This window comes from Marmota flaviventris, chromosome 1 (genome assembly GCF_047511675.1).
Source record: "Marmota flaviventris isolate mMarFla1 chromosome 1, mMarFla1.hap1, whole genome shotgun sequence".
NCBI lineage: Eukaryota > Metazoa > Chordata > Mammalia > Rodentia > Sciuridae > Marmota > Marmota flaviventris.
In genome coordinates, this window is record NC_092498.1 from 195,917,205 (window position 1) to 195,935,908 (window position 18,704).

At 47.8% G+C, this 18,704-nt stretch overlaps 1 protein-coding gene across 1 annotated transcript in view; it reads left to right on the plus strand.

Annotated features, from left to right (window-relative positions):
• Window positions 1-5,397: 5,397 nt before the first annotated feature.
• Itga9 (integrin subunit alpha 9) overlaps window positions 5,398-18,704 on the plus strand; it is a 319,107-nt gene continuing 305,800 nt past the window's right edge. The window contains exon 1 of the mRNA XM_027932436.2: window positions 5,398-5,818. Coding sequence (XP_027788237.2) covers window positions 5,634-5,818 — 185 coding nt within the window. The 5' untranslated portion in view covers window positions 5,398-5,633. The remainder of the gene's footprint in view (window positions 5,819-18,704) is intronic.

Consider the following 18,704-nt stretch of genomic DNA (forward strand, 5'->3'; position numbering starts at 1 on the left):
CAAACCAGCCTCCCCTCACCACTGATAAGTGTCTAGACCTCCACTTAGGGCTCTGCTGGGCAGCACTGACCAGGAGCCAAGGCCGATGCTGGAGAGTCACGTTTGGAGCTCTGTCAAGCAGGAACAAGTTTCCACTTGGAGGGCAGGGGAAGGACACTCCAGGAGAACAGGATCCAAGTGACAGGGCCTGGTAACACTCTATGGGCCTTCTCAATGGGAAGAACTGTTATTTTCTGTTGTAATAAAAAGGCTTTTGTAATGAAAAATTATATTCTGAACCTGATGGTTGCTGAGTCAATCACCTTATATTAAGAGCCTCAGATTTACTAGCTTTTGACCCAGTAATTAAGTGTTTAGAAAATAAGAATTGATCCATGTGTAGCTAATAAAAAAATTAAATTAAAAAAAGAAGAAAATAAGTAGAAATAGAGAAAGCAATCATGAAATTCATATGGGAAAATAAAAGACCCAGAATAGCAAAAACAATGCTAAGCAGGAAGTGTGAATCAGGTGGTATAGCGATACCAGACTTCAAACTATACTACAGAGCAATAGTAACAAAAACAGCATGGTACTGGTACCAAAATAGGCGGGTGGACCAATGGTACAGAATAGAGGACACAGAAACCAATCCACAAAACTACAACTATCTTATATTTGATAAAGGGGCTAAAAGCATGCAATGGAGGAAGGATAGCATCTTCAACAAATGGTGCTGGGAAAACTGGAAATCCATATGCAACAAAATGAAACTGAATCCCTTTCTCTCGCCATGCACAAAAGTTAATTCAAAATGGATCAAGGAGCTTGATATCAAATCAGAGACACGCCGTCTGATAGAAGAAAAAGTTGGCTATGATCTACATACTGTGGGGTCGGGCTCCAAATTCCTCAATAGGACACCCATAGCACAAAAGTTAATAACTAGAATCAACAAATGGGACTTACTCAAACTAAAAAGTTTTTTCTCAGCAAAAGAAACAATAAGAGAGGTAAATAGGGAGCCTACATCCTGGGAACAAATCTTTACTCCTCACACTTCAGATAGAGCCCTAATATCCAGAGTATACAAAGAACTCAAAAAATTAGACAATAAGAGAACAAACAACCCAATCAACAAATGGGCCAAGGACCTGAACAGACACTTCTCAGAGGAGGACATACAGTCAATCAACAAGTACATGAAAAAATGCTCACCATCTCTAGCTGTCAGAGAAATGCAAATCAAAACCACCCTAAGATACCATCTCACTCCAGTAAGATTGGCAGCCATTATGAAGTCAAACAACAACAAGTGCTGGCGAGGATGTGGGGAAAAGGGTACACTTGTACATTGCTGGTGGGACTGCAAATTGGTGCAGCCAATTTGGAAAGCAGTATGGAGATTTCTTGGAAAGCTGGGAATGGAACCACCATTTGACCCAGCTATTCCCCTTCTCGGTCTATTCCCTAAAGACCTAAAAAGAGCATGCTACAGGGACACTGCTACATCGATGTTCATAGCAGCTCAATTCACAATAGCAAGACTGTGGAACCAACCCAGATGCCCTTCAATAGACGAATGGATAAAAAAAAATGTGGCATTTATACACAATGGAGTATTACTCTGCATTAAAAAATGACAGAATCATAGAATTTGCAGGGAAATGGATGGCATTAGAGCAGATTATGCTAAGTGAAGCTAGCCAATCCCTAAAAAACAAATGCCAAATGTCTTCTTTGATATAAGGAGAGTAACTAAGAACAGAGTAGGGACGAAGAGCAGGAGAAGAAGATTAACATTAAACAGGGATGAGAGGTGGGAGGGAAAAGGGAGAGAGAAGGGAAATTGCATGGAAATGGAAGGAGACCCTCAGGGTTATACAAAAGTATATACAAGAGGAAGTGAGGGGAAAGGGAAAAATAATACAAGGGGGAGAAATGAATGACAGTACAGGGGGTAGAGAGAGAAGAGGGGAGGGGAGGGGAGGGGGGATAGTAGAGGATAGGAAAGGCAGCAGAACACAACAGACACTAGTATGGCAATATGTAAATCAATGGATGTGTAACTGATGTGATTCTGCAATCTGTATATGGGGTAAAAATGGGAGTTCATAACCCACTTGAATCAAAGTGTGAAATATGCTATGTCAAGAACTATGTAATGTTTTGAACAACCAACAATAAAAAATTAAAAAAAAAAGAAAAAGAAGAAAATAAGAATTGATCAATTTATAAGCAAGGGGGAAAAAAGAAGAAAAAGAAATAAAGGATTAAAAAATAGGCCAATTAACCTTAAGGTTTTTTTTCAAGGCTTATGACAAACCAACATTGTTTCCGTCCCTAGTCATTTCGATATTCCTTTCTGCTCTGGGGTGGGGAGGGAGCTCCTGTTTCAAAACCATTATTTTTGCCCTGTTGTGGTAACGATGCTCTCAACAGCCTTCATCAGCACGGAAGTCAAGTGTACCTAGGGAAACTGAAGGCTAGTGATAGGTGAGTCAATAGTGCATGCTGTTTAGTGTATGCCCACTGAAGTTAACAGAAAAACTTCAGATTAGTTTTTTCTTTTTTTGAGGAGGTTGTGCCTGGGATTGAACCCAGGGGTGCTTAAACCACTGAATTACATCCCCAGTCCTTTTTATTTAATTTTTAAAAAATTTTGAAACATGGTCTTGCTAAGCTGCTGCAGCTGGCTTTGAACTTGTGATCCTCCTTCCTTAGCCTCCTTTGCTGCTGGGATTACAGGCATGCACCACCATGCCAGTTTCCAGATTAGTTCTTTATTTTTATAAAGGAAAGGAGAGCATTGAAGGGTCAGTTCAGTGAGAAAATTGGATAAGAATGGAATAGGTGCAAGTTTTCAGGAGGCATAGTCCCAGGAAGCAAATCTTCATTTATCTGGGCAGGTTTGAAATAGAATGGCTCTCTTGCCAGTCACCCTGGAGACAGAAAAGCTTATTCTGGCAACTAGAATATTGAGCTTACTGCTGATGTCAGATTATATGAATAACTAATAAATGTTCAGAATTTTACAGTTAAAAATTGCTGCCCCAAGCAGCCCACTGATAGGTTTATGTTTATTAGTCTCTTGGTTTCATTGACTCACACAGCTGGTCAGATGTGGGATTTAAATCCTCTTCATTGGATGCCTATGATTTTCCTACAGCATCATGGTGCCATATGTTTAGGACCACAATGCAGAATTCAGAATCTCTTTCTTGTAGAACAGTGTTTCTTAAATTTGATTACTTCGCATATTTCCAGAGAGGAGTATGAAATACAGATTTCCTGGTCTCATCCCTAGAAATCAATGCAGAGTGGTATTTATGAATCTGTATTTTTAACTGGTTACTTGAGAGTCAGATACACAGTCAGGTTTGGAAGCTGCAGTTTTGTGAAATCAAAGACCAATGAGATTAGTTTATTAAATAGAAATCAGGGTGTTTTAGGTCAGTGGTTCCTAAACTTTTAAAAACTGCCTTATCATTGAATAAGCTATTGAAATCTATGAATTCTTTTCCTTAAGAAACATACATATACACTTTTACATAGAAGGTTGGTGTATTAGTTTTCCATTGCTGCTCTAATAAATTATCATGAAACAGGGAGGTGATATACACCTGTAATCCCAGATACACCGAGGTGGAGGCAGTAAGATTGCAACTTTGAGGCCAGCCACAGCAATTTAGCAAGACCCTGTCTCAAAATAAGAAATAAAAAGGATGGGATATAGCTAAGTAGTAGAACACCCCTGGGTTCAATCCCCAGTATAATAACAACAAAAATCACAAACATACTGGCTTAAAACAACAAAATACACCTTATATTTCTGGAGGTCAGAAACAGAACCTGGGTCTTACTGGACTAAACTCAAGGTGTCTCAAGGGTGTGTTTCTTTATGAAGCTGTAAGGCAGCTTCAGAAGGCCATTATATTGCCTTTCCTGGCTTCTAGAGCTGCCTGCATTCTTGCTTGTGGATTTCTTCCTCTCTCTTCAAACACCACAATATATCATCTCTTTGACCCTCACATCTCTGACTCTAGCTAGGACAGGTTTTCTGCTTTTAAGATTAGATTGGGGGCTGGGTTTATGACTCAGCTGCTGAGCAAGCGCTCCCCTAGCACAGCCGAGGTGCTGGGTTGGATCCTCAGCACCACATAAAAATAAATAAATAAAATGAAGGTATTGTATCCAACTACAACTAAAAAAAATTAAAAAAAAGAAAAAGATTAGATTGGGCCCACCCTGAAAATGCAGGGACGTCTCCCCATCTCAAGGTCCTTGTACTAATATGCTTTTCGGCACTATGAGGAAATGCCTTGTATAGGCTATTTATAAAGAAAAAGTTCAGAGTGTGTGCTTAGCACAAGTGAGTCCCTGGGTTCAGTTACCCCGATGACCCGCCCCGCACACCCCCCCCCCCCCCAAAGCAGAGCACAGGTAGGGAAAGCACGAAAGGGTGGCAAAACTTCACAGTGAGGAATGTCAATTCAGTAGGAATCCCAAATTTTAGTAGTTATATTCATAGGGACAGAAGATAGAATGAAGATTGCCAGGGGCTGGGAGGAGGGAGGAGTGGGGAGGGATTTCTGTTGTTTTTTTTTTCTTTGTTTGTATGTTGCCCTGCCGGGGATCAAGCTTAGGGGCTCTTGCACGCTGAGGAAGCACTCTATCTCGGAGCTACAACGCTCCAGCCCAAGAAGTTATTGTTTAATGGGTGGTTTGCTTTGCAAAATGAAAAGCGTTCTGGAGCTGGGTGGTGGTATTGGTTGTACAACAGCTGGTTAAGATGATAAACTTCATGTGTGTTCTATCCCAATCACACACGCACATGCGCTTGTACACACAGTGCAAGACAAGACCCCCAACCCCCTGGGCTTGGCTTCTGATTCGACAAATCTGGATTGGGACCTGTAGATTTGCATTTCTGACAAATTCTCTCCCAGGTGATGTCGGTGCTGCGGGTCCCGAGACCACGTTTAGGGAATCACTGGCTTAGGAGACCGAGTAGAGCACGCAGCGGCGCTCTGCTGGTGTCCACGTGGCTAATTGTGGTTATTAACACCTGACATTCCTTGAGTGCTAGTTGCCTACACGTTATTAGGATCAGCTGATGGGCAGGGTTTTAACAGACCCCTGTCCTGCATCCGCGTTGTTCTGGTCCTGAATGTGAGTGTGAGACTGAGAGGGATGGAAGGACCCGTAGAGCACGCAGCGGCTAGGGATGGGTCGCCTAGGAGATCCGGAACACACCGGACGCCCAGGGGTGTCCCGGGACTAACTCCCTGACAGGGCGGTGAGCAGGGGACTTGCGGCCCGCAGGGGGCACTGGCGCGCCGTCCTGCCGCGGGCTGTCCGGGCCGCCCACCCCGCGGGCGCGCCTCTCTGCAGACCAGCGCCGCCCGGCCCGGGACCCGCTCTCTCCCAGCGCGCAGGCTTCTCAGCCAGACTGCGGACGCCGCCCGCTCGCCGCCTCCCCAGTGCTTGCTTTCATCGCTCGATCAAACCACCGTTCCGGTGCCGGCCCACTGCCCGCATCCCGCCAGTGTCCGAGCTCAGCGCTCCAGTCCCGGGGAGCCTCCTGGCCATCGGCGGCCCGTGCGCTCGGCGCCCTGCTCTCGGGCAGAGGGGAGGGCGGCGGCCGGCTGGGGATGGGCAGCCCGGCGGCACGGAGGGGCGCCGGGGGGCTCCGCGCACTGCTCCTGACGCTGGTTGCGGCGGGAGTCCCCGCGGGCGCCTACAACCTCGATCCGCAGCGTCCCGTGCGCTTCCAGGGCCCCGCCGGCTCCTTCTTTGGCTACGCGGTGCTGGAGCATTTCCACGACAACACGCGCTGGTGAGTGCTTCCCCGACCCCGGCCCGGCCAGCCCCAGAGCCAGCCGCCGTCGCCGCCTTTCCGGCCTCTTCCACGCTGCGGTCCCGAGGGGGCGATTTAAATGTCTCCGCTGCGCGCGGCTCTGCGGCCGGGAGAAGGCGGGAGGAGGCAGGACGCCCGGTCCCGGCCCCGCTGACGTCCCGGCCGGCGCCCAAGGCGGAGGGGGCCGGGCCGGGCGCTTCCCTGGGGGGTCCCAGTGTGCAGCGTGCGGGGGGAACCTTTCCAGTTGTCAGGTTCGGCTTTACCCTCCCGATCGAAAAGTAACTTAGCCCGTCTGCCTCCGAGGGGCCGAGCATCCCGAACTCCGCAGGAACCCCAGGAGACCTCAGGGCAACTCTGGGGATAGTTTGTCTGTCCAGCGTCACTGCATGCAGGAAACAGTAACCCGGAGTTGTGTGAGGGGAATGGGCTCTGTGTGGTGGGTGGGGGACGTGGGGGCAGCGGGGTCCTCCAGGATAGGCGCAGTGGACTGAAGCCTCCTCTGTGGAAGCGGATCTGAGAGGCGCCGGCGTGTAGGGAAGAATAAGGGAGGAACCCTAAGTGACAAAACTTGTGTGGATTGGGTCATCCTCTCATGTACCATCTGAGGCAAATGCCACAATGTGTCTTGGGAGAGGAGCTTAGGTTTTGTAGAGGCCAGAGTGTCCAGTTGCACCCTGGCTCCCCAGTCCAGAGGGGTGGGTTAGAAGAAATGGTGGGGCTTCTCATTAAGCACCATCAGCTGTGTTCAGAGTTTCAGTGCCCAGCCCTATTGGAGGACGACTAAGGAGACTGGTGCTCTTTGGCCACCTCCTCTGAACGGGAGAATAAAATAACCACTCCATGGTTACTTTTCCATCAGAGTGAGAGGCTGTGAGCAGCTCCTCCCTCTTAAATCTTCAGTATCATGCCTCCATGTGGGTCCAGGTGACAGCTATTGAGGGGGGGAGGGGGTTGATTGTATTGTCTAATCAGCAGTGTGAGCATCTTCAGGGGTGGCAGTGTCACTTGTGCGTTCACATAGATGCTGGAGAGCCACTGCTCTGGATTGAGCAGAGGCTAATGGAAAAGGGTGGAGTGTAGATGGGGGGTCCTTAGGCATTCCTGCAGGAGGGAACTTTGTGACCAGCTGGCTCTTTAACAATCATGCTGTTTAGGAGAGCTGCCTCCAGGAAAACCAGTTTTCAAAGTCCTTGTGCAGCTGTTATCTAGTTCTATACCACCAAACCCAACATTTACTCCAGTTGCTGAGTTTTTGACTGGACTTTTTCTTCCTACATTTGCTAAATCCGTATTTTCAAAGACTGAATGCCTCTGCTATGTTCTCCAGACTTCAGGTCTACTGTGGGCTTTGGATTTGGTACAGACACAACTTGGGTAAAAGCAGTTGGAGAACACATCCCAGAAGCCCATGCTGGGCTCCCAGACTGTGTGACCTTGGTACTAGGCATGTGGGAAGAGCTGTCAAAAACAGCAGGGCTGCTCTGGGTAGGGGCTGCTGAAGAAAGGGCAGGCAACTGAGTAAGCCAGGGCATTGGGTGCAATCTGCAGGTGCTGCTGCCTGATGTACTCTCCAGCTCTTTCATGGCTAGAGGGAGAGGTGCCAAGCTACCCTCACCTGGATTTGCATGAGTCCACTGGTCAAGATTTCTTCAGATGGGAACAGGTGGATAGAGTTAAGAACACACCTGACAGAGAAGTTGCTCAGCTTGCTTTGCTTTTACAAAAGGGATGAGGAAAAGCTTTGTGTTGTGAATACATTTGGCAAGTGCAGGAAAAGATGGTTTAGTTTTAAACTTGGCACTCTGGGTAGATAGTAGGGAGGAACTGGGGATAAAGTTGGGGCCTGGCCTTGTAGCCAGCAGAGGGACTGCTCTTTCTGGTCTGATGCTGAGCCAGCTGCTCTTTATGTTGGGGTGCTTTGTTCCTGTAGCTTCTCAGGTGCACTCTAATAAAATCTTTTTGAAGCATGTTGTCCCCCCACATTGCCTTAATTATTTTCTTAGTTTTTGCCGTTCTTCATTTCCATTCTCTTGATTCAGGTCCTGCGAAATCTGCATCTATCCTAAGTCTCTAATTTTTAATCTTGGTTGATGAAGTGATTGTTGGTCTCTTACTGTGGGGCAGTCCTTGAACCCTGGCTCTTCTAATTCCACTTCAGGGCCATGTAGGTTGTTTCTAATTATTCACAATTATTAACAAGAGCAGGGGTAAACATCCTTATTAAACATCCTTATGACTAAATCCTTGCGGACATCCTTAATTATTTCCTTCAAATCAATCCCTGGGCTTAGAATTGCTGTGTCAGAGAGGATGGAGGTTTTGAGGCCATCTCTATTGAATTACCAAAGTGCCAGTGAAGCTCAAATGTGTACTTTAGGGACGTGCATCAGTTTATTCCAGCACTGGGGTTTTGGAGTAGTTTAGCAAAAGGCTGCTGTTGTGTCATGGAAGAGCGTAGACACCTATGTGGTGCTGGCAAATATGTGATCACAGGTAGATGAGGAAGGTAAGCAATTTAGTCATAGAAAAGAAAATAGCGTGTTGAAACTTTGAAAGGAAACCATGACAAATGTTAAGTAACCCCTGTATCTTCAGGCTAGCTTCAAATTTGCAGTCTTCCTGCCTCAGCCTCCTGAGTTGCTGGGATTACAGGTATGTCATACTACCCAGCTGGAAGAAATTACTCTTTAGCTTAACTGGGTCTCTGGTGATTCACCATGTTTTCATGCTAATTATTCATTTTTCAGGGGAGAGGTTGTATTAGATTTAGGGGAGGGAATGTGCTGGAAGGGGCACTGGGTAGCAGAGCTGAGGGTTTCCCCTGTTGGCTTTCCGTTACTATAACAAACACCTGATATAGTTTTTAAAGAGAAAAGGTGAATCTTAGTTCACAATTCTGGAGGTTTCAAGTTTCTGTTCACAGCTAGTTGACCCTATTGCTTTGGGGCCTGTGGTGTGTTCGTACATAATAGTGGGAGTACATGGAGGAGCAAAGCTCTTCACCTCATAGCCATGGAGCAAAAAGAGGATGGGGCTGAGATCCCACTATCCCTTTTCAGGGGACATCCCCTGTGACCTTGTACAAGGCCCCACCTTTTCAGGATTCCACCACCTCCCAATAATGCCAAGCTGGGAACTAAACCTTTAACAAATGGGTCTGTGGGGGACATTCTAGATTCAATCTATAGCACATTTTCAGAGATGTCCCTCCATCCCAGTGCATTATCACAGAGCATGTGGATGTGCTGTCAGAACTGTCACTGCTTCAATCTTGTAACAGCATTTCTACCAATTTTTTGCGAACTGAAATTGTCACTGATCAGCAGGTCCTAGGTGCCTATGTAAAGCATGGGGGTGATCTTGCTTTTCTGAGCTTTGGTGCTGAATCTGATTCCTATGGCCATATTCTACTGAGAACAGAGCCACACACCCAGCTTTTCTCAAAGTGCTTATTTGATGGTCCTTCTGTCACTATGCCCAGAGCACTGAGAATTGGACCAGAATAACCTAATGACACTCTTATCAGTTTGAGTGCAAACATGCAATTGACTCAATTTTTCTTTTTTTTTCTAATGACACCTAGAGCATGTCTGCCTACCCAGAGGTCCCTCTATTGCCCCCCGCCCATCTTCTGGCATCCTTTAAACAACAGCAGTAGGTGCCAGGGAACACGGACAAAGCTGACTTCTGTCCAGTTCCCTGGCGGCTCCTCAGCTGCAGAGCCGACAGCTGTAACACTTTGTGATATAAATAAATGTGGCCCTGCTGGTGTGCACACCCCCCCCCCCCGCCACCCCACACGCCCTGGAGTGGTTGGGTGCACTGGCTTCCTTTCTGGAGACGTGCTTCCTGCCCCCCTCTCCTGGGACACGTCGAGACGGCTGCTCTCAGGCACAGAGTAAGCGCTCGGAAATGGAAGACGCACTTGACTTTTTGCTTCGAGAAGATCTTCAGAGCATTGTTCAGTGAGAAATGGGCTGTTCAGAGCCAAGGAGAACGTGTCCTCAATTTGCATTCAGGTTGAGGGTAAAAAGGAGCAAACTGGACAGTTCTGGGGAGCTGCCCAGGATGGTCGCCACTAGCCAGATGTCTTGCTATTTAAATTGAAATGAACTGAAACTCTTATTAAAGAATTCAGTTTCTCAGTTATGTTAGCTTACATTAGTAGCCACGTGTCGCTACTAGCTACTGTCTTGGACAGCCTACAGAGAGGGTATTTTCACTGCAGAAGGGTCTGTTGGACAGTGTGGGTTTAGAGCCATGATTTTAGTCAGAGCTAGACAAGGATCAAAAGATTTTAAATGAAAAATCAACCATTGGCATATTTTGAGTGCTAAAACCCAAACAGAGGTGCTTAAATCTGAAAATTGTGAGCAGATGAATAGATTCTTTTCATTCATTAGACACTAGCGAGCCTGTTCTGGGCTTAGGAGTGGGGATTCAGGAATTTAAAGTCCACCTGCAAATCGGGTAGATGAGAAAATTGTGGGGTTCTAGTCTATCTCGGACAAAATCTAAGATATGGTATAGGCTCCAGTTGTGGGGAGCTGGTTCTCAGACAGCCTGGGTGCCTCTAAGGGTAGAGGAGAGACTCATGTGAAGGAGAAATATGTAGACCTGGAGTTATGGGCTCCACGGCTCCTGCCTTGCAATTGTTCAGAAACACCCGGATGTGCTGGTGGCAGCCTGCCTTCTCATAACCTCCCTGTGGGCGTGCTCCCCGACTTCCTCTGTCCCAGGTTGGCTCCTAGGGGAAGGTGCAGTTGTACTTCCTCAGCTGCATATTCTGGAAATGACATTCTCTGACCTCGCTTGCCCTGCAGAACCTGCTTTCTTAAGCTCTTGGGAAGGGACCGCACATGTGTGGGCTGCTTTCTAAGAGGACCCAGAAGGCATCTTCCCCTGGCTTCTGGGGTGTTTCCCTGGAGATGCTGAGAAGTGGCCAGGGTGCTGTTTCTTCAGCTGGTGCTGAAGGTGGCGGGCAGAAGTGGCTGTCTTGCCTAGGGCAGAGCCTTGTGGAGTGAGCAGACAGCAGCTGCCTCCAGCCAGTGTCTAACAGCCCTGTGTGAGGGTGTGAAGGGCAGGCCCCAGCCAGTCCCGATTCCCTGCGGACATGCTGCTGTTCAGGAAATGGTCTCCTTCTGATAACTTCTGTTATGACTTGTCCAGGGAAAATGTTTTTTGCGTTTATTAAAAGCAGCCACAGTGTTCTCTGAAATAATCGACTTAGGAGGGAGTTGCTGGTAACTTTAAAAATCAAAACTTATTTCCATCAGATAATATTTTCTGGGCATCTAGGAAGGGTCAGATGCTTCCATAGGCATCATGTTCTACAGCTGAAGGGTTGCTAAGTTGACGTGTGGTTTCTAGTTTGCCAGTTAGGGAGCTGTGGCTTAGAGTTACACCCCATCCTATGAGATCATTTTTATTGGGGACTTTGTTAGTTTGCATCTTCAAGAAGCAGATGCTGACAGACAGGGGTGTAAGAGAATTGTTGGAGGGGTGGTATGCCAAAGAGAAAGGGGGGTGAAGCAGAGAGCCTCAGGTTGTGATGCAGATCTGATTAGAATCTCAGTTAACCCCGTGGGGACCATTGGGCAGAAATGGTGATGTTCTGTCATGACCAGTCATGGGCTGGAGCTGTCTGGGAGGAGGGGTTGCCTTGGCTCGACCACTGCAGAGGACGTGAAAGGGGCAGCATCTGGAGGCTTCAGCTGACTGTCCCCTACTGCCCCTGGCCGCCGGTAAGCAGGAGTTGCCTTAGGAAGCTGGGAGATATGCTTCTGGCCTGTCCTGTAGCTGGGCTCATCTGTCTATGCTCATATCACTCTGGTTGGGGTGTGGAAAGTTAGGCTTGACGTCAGGGCCTTGGAACTGACCCAGATACAGAATCCAGCGCATCTTTGTTTCAGCTGACAGGTTATAGCTTTCTAACATCAGAAGTCGCAGGTGAGGGATTTCAGAGGCCAGGACTGTACCTCATGGTGAGCCATCAAGCTCTCTGAACTGCAAATCCTTTTAGCCAAGTGGATTTGGCTACCAATCAAAGCAGAATAAATTCTTTTATCCCTACCTTCCTTTTTTGCCAGAGGCAGTCTTAGGAAGCTAAAGTGAGTCTAAGATGGTTTAAAAAAAAAAAAAATCTAGTTTTTGGAACTTTTTTTTTTAGGTGAGCAAAAGGGACTTCTGTGCATTTGAATTGGCAAAAGCAACAGGTAGGAGAGGCGGCCTCCCAGTGAAGGGGTGAGCTGAGATGGAGGAAGTTTCCTGCCTTTTTTTTTTTTTTTGGTGTTCAAATATTTGGGGTTACAAATCTTCCTCCCTCACAGACTGTCGGCCACTGGAGCAGCCCATTTGTTCTCCAGGCTGAGCTTCCTAAGTAAATGGTGGGAGCCAGGAGACTTGGAGTGGGTGAGGCGTGGTGACAATGCAGCCCAAGAAGTCTAGGTGAATCCATGGAATATTCTGGAATGCCTCATCTTTCTGAGAACACTTGTTTTAATGCCAGACATAGGGTGACAGCAGGGCCTTCAATCAGAGACTTGTGGAATTGTAAGTCCTAGAGTTGTACATGCCTCTTTCTTTGTGGTCTTGTAGAGCCAGGGAGCTGGTGGGAGGCCACCCCAGCCCTGTTCTGTGTGCTCTGGTTCCATCCCCAGCTCCACATAAGTCTGGGAAATAGGTGTACGTTTCCGAGGTGAGGTAGAGGTGGTGGTGAGGGGGGAAAAACACATATATACCATAAACTAAATGTAAAAGCATTGCCAGTGCTGCCAAGGGGACTCTTCCTGGGCCTCTCTACTCTTCCTAAGCTGGGTGTGGAACTCCACTGGCTTCATTCATTCTCTAGCTCTGCATTTTCCTGTATAATCGTGCTCCTCTTCCTCCTCTTATTTACTGCAACCTACAGTTCCCACGGTAAGATTTTTTTCTTCCTGCCTTGTAGGAATGCTTGCAACGTGCTGGGGACGTTGTGCTCAGTTACTCCGGTGCAGCGGGGATTACTGCCGAGGCGCACAGAGGCCAAGGCACTTGTCGAAGATACCTAGGAAGGACATTTCAGGGCTGTGATGGGAACTCGGATCAATCTATTTTATTGTGGGTCTGACTGTTCTCAGGGTCAGATGTGTATCAAGCTCCTGCTCAAGGAATCGGGAAGAAAGAGTGCCCCATGCTGCTGCTGGGAGCATTTTTGTTTGCCCTTGGCCTTGCAGAGGAAAGACCCTAATCCACTCACCCTAGGGGATACAGTCCCCCCAGTGCTTTGCTGTCTGCCATATTTCCTTTTGTGCCTCATTGCTGCCCTGGGAGGGGGAACCATGCACTTGTTGTCTTTGTCCAGAGATAGGGGTGGGAGCCAGGGGACCTTCTGAGGGCACCTGGCTGGAGAGGAGCTGGCCCACTCCTGAGTGTGACTCTAGTCACTCTCCTCGGGGCTCTTTCCACCACCCCACCCTGCCTGTTACATCAGGGCCATGAAGAAAGCTTGCGGTCCTGGCTGGTGACGAAGATCCCCTTGGGGGAAGGAAAGGAGATCAGGTGGCCAGGGGAGGGTTGGCAGTAGTTTTCAGCCTCCACCGTGGGTAATTGGTTTGGAATTGAGAGAAGCTGGTGGGTGATGGAGTTCCCATGGCCCATTTCACTTCAGAAGTGGCATGCCCTTGCTGGATGATATATCCGTTTTTCTGTTGTCACAATTTTGCTGTGTAATAAACCACCCTATCACTAGCCACCATCTGTCAGCGCATGATTCTGAGGCTGGGCTCAGCTGGGTGTTTTTCTGCTCTGAGCTGGACTCCTCTCACATCTGGTCCACTTCTGGGTCGACTGGTTGGCTGGGGTAGGACAGCTTTAGTTGGGGTGTCTCATCTCTTTAGATACTGTCTTCCCTTCTCCAGGCTCACCTGGGCTGGTGCACATGTGTCTGGGCAGGGTGCTAAAGGGACCATTAGAAGAATACATGGTCTCTTGAGGCCTAAGTCCAAAGGCCAGACCATATCTCTGCTCCTGTGTGCTGTTGGCCTCTGTGAGTTGCAGGGCTGGCCCGCATTGAGAGGAGGGGGAACAGACTGCACCTCTCATTTTTTTTTTTTTTTTTAGTAGTTGTACCCGGTACCTTTATTTCTATGTGGTGTTGAGGATCGAACCCAGTGCTTCCCATGTGCTAGGCAAGTGCTCTGCAGCTGAACTAAAACCTCAGCCCCAGACTACACTTCTTGATGGAAGAAGCTGCAAAGTTACATTGAAAAGGGCAGGTGGAGAACTGTGGCTGTTTTTCTATTGTGGCTGGTGGGGAAATCATCCTGGACACTCCCAGATTTTTGTTATGTAAACTGAGAGTCTGAATCAATTCCTGCCTAGCACATCAGAGAAGAAACCACAGTTCTAACGATCTGAGCTCCTGAGTTACTGCCAAGAGGTGGAGCTGGGACAGTGGGTTGTCAAGGTGTTTGGCCTATGGCTGCCCAACATTCCAACACTTTGCCTGTTTTTGTAACAGGTACCATGCAGGGTGCTTTGTAAATATCCTCTTGCCTAACATCACAAAAATCCATCTTGGATTTGATCCTTCTATTTTACAAAAGAGGAAAACTGAGTGGTTAAGAAACTTGCTGGAGGTCACACAGCTTGCCAACAGTAGAGGCAGACTTTGACCCTCATGTTACTCCCTGTGCATCTTACACATCATCACCCTGAGGCACTGGCCCACAGAGCTTAGGATTCAGGTGCAACCATTAGTTGAAAGCCCTTAAAACTCCTGGAAAGCCCTGTCTCTGCTTAAATACCTGGACCCTCAGTTTCTTCAAATAGAGGAGCTACTGAGGCTTTCTGGTCTCAGCTCCGGTTGGTAAACACTGGAGTATCATCTCTCTCTGGGAATGAAGGGCCCACTGTGGTCCGAGGTGGCTCTCTGGCACCAGCCTCCTTCTGCTCAAGCCTTGGCTGTTTTGTGCCCAGCGAGGGATGTGGAGGGATTCCTGGGGTTTCCCTGTGGTGGACACACAGTGATTGAATTCTACTCATGTAACTGAAATGTGGGTCCCTCGGGGGGAACTTTGGCTTTGGGATCAAATACATGAAAGCAAACCTAATGGGCTTAAAGTTTGTAATCCCCAGTTGCTGTCCTGGATCTAGCTGTAATTTTGCTCTGTGGAGTGGCTGCTGTGTCATTTGTGGGGAGGGAGGAAACCTTTAGATACTGTCGCTTCCTGGTCTCCCCAGGGAGGCAGCTGTGGCTCAGCCCTTCTCTGCCACCTGCTCTCCAGGAATCTTACCTCTAGGTAACTTACAGGAGTGAGGGAGTAAGGTGGGTGCTGGGATGGAACCTTTGCAGCCACTCAACCACACATGGGGAAACTGAGGAAGAACCTCCATTGCAAAAACAAGGCATTGAAGCTGCCATGCTAGGAGGGAGTTTGGGGGAGACTAAAAGAAGCATGCCCCTGGACACAGTCACCCTGAGCTCAGGTCCCAGCTGTTGTACAGCAGAAGTGTGGCCGAGTGTGTCTGAGTGGAATGCTTGCAAGAAGGCGCCTGATAGGATTGGATTGAGCAGCAAATCAGACTCGGGAGCGTAGCTGGTGCTGGTGGATGTGCAGATGGGCTCCTGTGTCCAACATGGATGTGAACTACTTCTGAACAGGGGCTAAACCTCCAGTTAACACCATGCCACAGTGCCGGTGTCTTGGAAAAGCAAGGTGACTGGGATTCATTTCTTGAGTCTCTTGAGCCGGTAGTGGTGGTAGAGAAAGGTTTCTTTTCTGCACCAAACCCTGGTCTGTCCTCTGATTTGATGGAGTTTCCAGATTTGAGCTCTAACCTTAGAGCTGCCCACAGAGCCTTCCTTGGACTTTCTCAGGCATGGCCATGTGTGTGAATGACCAGAAGAAAGGTCACTGCATCCACAATGGTTCCCTTTTCCCTCCTTCTTGCTGATGTGAGCTTGGGTAGGACCAGGAGTGGGCAGTACACTCTGCTGCTGGGGCATATGCTGCAGCTTGGCAGCTGTGGGATGGGACAGATCCAGGGACCACCTCTGGTCCTCTGCCTCCCTGTCTGTGAGACAGGGAGAATAATAGTATATCCCAGTGGGTTGCTGTAGAGACTAAATTCAACATAGCCTTGCCCCAAACCTGCACGCATGCTCTAAATGTCTGCTACCTACAATTGCCCTAATTAGAAACCCAGAGTCCTAGGCTAATGAGAGGACACCAAAGTATCTTTGAAGTTTGTGGCATCTTTAACTGGGGGTGAGATAGGAGCAGAACCTCACTTCTCGAGGGCAGTCTACTGGCTCCAACTGAACTTGGTCATTTGTAATCGCAGTAGGTTGTTATATAGCACTTCCTAGACTACAGATTGCTTTAAGTGCACATTCTGGCTTAGCCATTTGGGATGGCCTGGAATTCTGCACTTTCATTAAGGGCCCCATGTTCTCCACGCTGCTGGTCTGGGGACTGCACTTGAAGGAGCTGGGAGAAGTGAGGATCAGCAAGATGGTTTATTGACGGGAGCCTGTTGGAAATGCGCAAGTCCTTTGGTATGGTGACCATAGACAGGAAAGACATGTTGTCTTAGGTGAATCAGGGAAGATTTGGGGGGGGGGGAATGGTTGAAGTGTCAATATAACCGAGAACAATGAGAAAAAGCAGTTGGCATCTTTTCAGTGGCTTGTCCTCACCTCTGAGCCATTGTCCTCTATCTCCTAGGATCAGCCTGGCAAATAGCCAGTTGAATGAACTTCAGAAAAGCCATGCTCAGCTGGAAGCAGTGGCACATGCCTGTAATCCCAGAGGCTGAGGTGGGAGGATTACAAATTCAAGGCCAGCCTCAGTGACTGAGTCTCTAAGTAACTTAGCAAGACCCTGTCTCAAAAGAGCCTGAGAATGTGGCCTCAGTGGTTAAGTGCCCATGGGTTCAATCCCTGGACCAAAAACTAAAAGTGACTCAGGTGGAGCCAGCCACAAGGTTCTGTAAATGTTGATAAAAATGCCTGTTCCAGTGTGCCAGCCATGAGTGTCCTGCATGTGTGCACACCTGTCTCTCTATCCAGCTTTATTTTCCTTTGCACAGGATTTGGGGGAAAAAACCTCATCTGGCCAGCTGATCAAAAGTTTTAACTAGTGGGCTATTATCAGTGTTTCCATCAGCCATTGTTGGAACCCTCAAGTACCTTGGGCTTAGAAAGAAATTATCATTCATTAGGTCCCTTCTGTTAGATTAAAAGTTTTAAAAATTATTTTTAATGTGTTTTAGTTACACATAACAGTGTGGTTCATTTTGACGTAGTTATAAACAGTTTTCTGTTTCATTTTCCCGGTTATGATCACCTTCACTTCCTTCCCTTCTCCTTCCTACTCCCCCTGATCTTCTACCTCTTTATCAGTCTTCCTTCTATGTATTTATTTTTAACTGGTGCATTATACTTATATATATACAACTGGAATGCATTGAGGTAGTCATTCGGGCACATAGCATAATTTGGTCAACTTTATTCTCCAGTTCTTCCCCTTTGCTTCCCCTCTTCCCTGTCCTCCGTCTCTGGCTTCAACTCTACTGTTCTCACTTCTAGTTTCGGGAGATCCTCCTCTTAGTATTTTTTCCCCTCTAGCTTCCACACATGATAGAGAACATTAGACATTGGACTTGGATTCTAGTGTATTTTTTCAGTGTGGGTATACACACACACACAATGGGGATCTATGCAGTCATAAAGAAAAATTGAAATCGCATCCATTCACTGGTAAATGGAAGGAACTGGAGAACGCTGGAAAGGGTCTACTTTAGATTTTGTGATGTAGATTTGGCCCCACTGGACTGTGGCTCTAGGGTCCAGAAGCAGTGGTTGAGGATTCAGCCCTCAGGCTCCCTGCCTGCTGGGTCGGACATGCCTAGGAATCTGTGAATTTAGGGTGGTGGTGCTATCTGAAGTTTCCACAGTCGCAATGACAGTTGCAGCACATCATAGATTGATTCTTGCAGCCGTTAGCCATTCCATCACCTGTGATAGTTGGGTATTTTTCTCTTGTTTATGTTTTTGGAGATGGGGTGATATTGGGGATTGAACCCAGTACACTCCAAGCACTCTACCACTGAGCTCCAGTCCCAAGCCCTGCGTGTGTGTGTATGTGTGTGTGTGTGTGTGGGGGGGGTTTGACTTTTCAAAAGTGAATTACAAACGGCAGTTATTCGCCCTGCTGATGTGAATTTGGAGTTGGGAATATTTGGTCCCAGCACTGTGGCCCTGGGGTTTTCAAGGGAGCCGTGTCCCCAGCTCCTAGGACTTGACATGTGGGCCTGCTGGCGATGCTTCAGCAGTTTTGATATGTCCAACTGCTAATTCTTCTCACCTGTGAAAACAACTGGTGTTAGTGCACACAATCCTTAATTTACCCCAGTGGCTCTAGGCTCAGCCCCAGAAGCAAAGGGGGGAAATGAATCTCTTCATGTGGTTTTTTTTTTTCTCACTGGAGTTTCGTTCTGTGTGTCATTATGCATTTGTGTTAGAGCAGCCAAGGGCCGACAAACTGCCCTTGTGCGGGAGAGCGAGGCAGTGTGTGGTCTGTTTGGGCAAGTGCTCGGTTAGGTTTCCAAAGGGCTGTGGCTTCCAGCCCTGCTTCTGTTTGGGAATTCTATAGCCGTGGCCCACCCTGGTGAGACCAGAGGAGCGTGAGCTGCCCAGCAAGAACCACCCAGAGCATTACTGAAGTGGGTAGGGCTGCTGGGGTGGGTACCCTGACTGTGGAGGGCCTCCCTTATGTCAACTTCAGCCGGGCATCCTCACGGAAGCAAATACACACCCTCCAAGACTTACCTGGAGAGAGATCCTTTGGTGGGGAAAGGGGGAAATAATTTTTTTTTTTGT